General features: G+C 38.1%; 1 protein-coding gene across 1 annotated transcript; it reads right to left on the bottom strand.

Annotated features, from left to right (window-relative positions):
- Nucleotides 1–356: 356 nt before the first annotated feature.
- Nucleotides 357–1,337, bottom strand: LOC141714083 (uncharacterized). The gene has a single exon (XM_074517624.1). The coding sequence runs from the start codon at nt 1,335–1,337 to the stop codon at nt 357–359; it is 981 nt and encodes a 326-aa protein (XP_074373725.1).
- Between the last annotated feature and the right edge of the window lie 420 nt (nt 1,338–1,757).

Raw genomic sequence — 1,757 nt, 5'->3', positions numbered from 1 at the left:
TAGGAAATAATAATATTTCCTCCTAAAGATTTACAACCTCTCCAAGTAAATTTCATAAATAAAATATTTGATACACACAATTACCTAAACTAAAAAAATTTCGATTTTCTAAATTATTCTTACACTTATTTCCACAAATAACAAATCTTTTCACAAATCAACTACCTTGCACAAAATGTTTTCAGAATATTATAATTTTAAAATATTTATCTAGACAAATTAATATCTAATTTCTAATAAATAAATTAAAAATAAAATTACGAATTTTACATTCTTCCCTCCTTAAAAGAATTTGGTCCCCAAATTCACATAACATAAATAAATTAAATAAGTCACTAAAGAAAAGAAATCATACCTTAATTGCGATAGTTGTCATTTCCTGTCAGCTGAAACACACGTCCTTTGCCCATCTTGTTATCTGCTTCCTTCCTTGGTGGCGGTGGCGGATTGTGCGGACAATTCGAAATCTTATGTCCTACTTCTCCGCAATGAAAACAAGCACCTGTATTCCAACGACAGACTTTGTCCGGATGATTCTTGCCGCACCTGGTACACGTCTCTCGATCACCTTGACCCCCGATGTTATCGTACACGTGTGGCTTCTTGAGTGGTCCCCCTTGAAAAGATTGCCCACTAGTTTGAGTGAACCGCCTCTTATTCCAACTGCCAGACGCCTTTTCAGATTCTGCCAAGCCCCTTTCGATCACTAACGCCTTGTTGAGGACAGCCTCGTACGTCTGAAGTTCAAACGACGCCACTGAATTCCTGATGTCACTTCGAAGTCCCTCCTCTAATCTTCGTGCTCGACTGCTCTCATCTGCTACTAGGGTCGACGCGTACTTCGCAAGCTTTGCAAATTCTGCTTCGTATTCAATGACGGTTCTTCCACCTTGTTGAAGTCGAATGAAGTCCCTCTCTTTCTGCAGACGAACTGTTCTCGGAAAGTACTTGTCCTCTAAAGCCTTCTTGAACTTTGCCCAAGTGTACGGTTCATGATTTTCTTCAAGATTTGTCGTCTCATTCTTCCTCTTTTCCATAAGCCACCAGTCGTAAGCGCTTCCTTGCAATTGGTACACAGCTAAGGTCACCTTCTGTTCCTCATTGCTCCCCAGAAGTCCGAAAGCTTTTTCCATCTCTTGGATCCACATCTCAACGATAGCCGGGTCTGTAGCTCCATCAAAAGTTGGCGGGTTCAAACGCTTGAATTGAGAGACGATGTTGGGCTTCGGTTGCTGATTCACAAGTACAGCTAGAGTTTCAGCCAGCTGGTCAAAGACGTTTCCTCCTTCATCATTATTGCCCTGATTTTCATTGTTGTTCTGATTTTCTCCATCCATCTTTACTAGAACACACAAAACAAATTCTAAACTTATAGTCAATAATCAAAAAAAACACAAAAGTCAAACATATCAAATAATCACACAAATAAATGCCCTAAATCCAAAATAATTTTCTAAGACCTATACGATAGTCTAAAGGATCGCATCCTAGGGAATGTACTAGTCCCATACCTAATACACTCCGAAGGACAGCCTGCTCTTGATACCAACTGTAACAACCCGCACTTCCGGACTATTAAATTCTAAATCGAAAACTAAAAATAAAATATATTATTACTCGATAATTCTAATAGATCACGAAATTCAAAGCAGCGGTCAAACTCAATAATCAAAATCATAAAAATAGAGACGCAGCTCCACAAATCCGATAATAATTGTCTAACAGATAATTAAATTTATTCTCTAAAAACAAAATCT

The sequence above is a fragment of the Apium graveolens genome, chromosome 3 (genome assembly GCF_009905375.1).
Source record: "Apium graveolens cultivar Ventura chromosome 3, ASM990537v1, whole genome shotgun sequence".
In the NCBI taxonomy this organism is placed as follows: domain Eukaryota; kingdom Viridiplantae; phylum Streptophyta; class Magnoliopsida; order Apiales; family Apiaceae; genus Apium; species Apium graveolens.
Note: the sequence above shows the minus strand (reverse complement) of the source record. Positions and strands in the feature narration are given on the sequence as shown.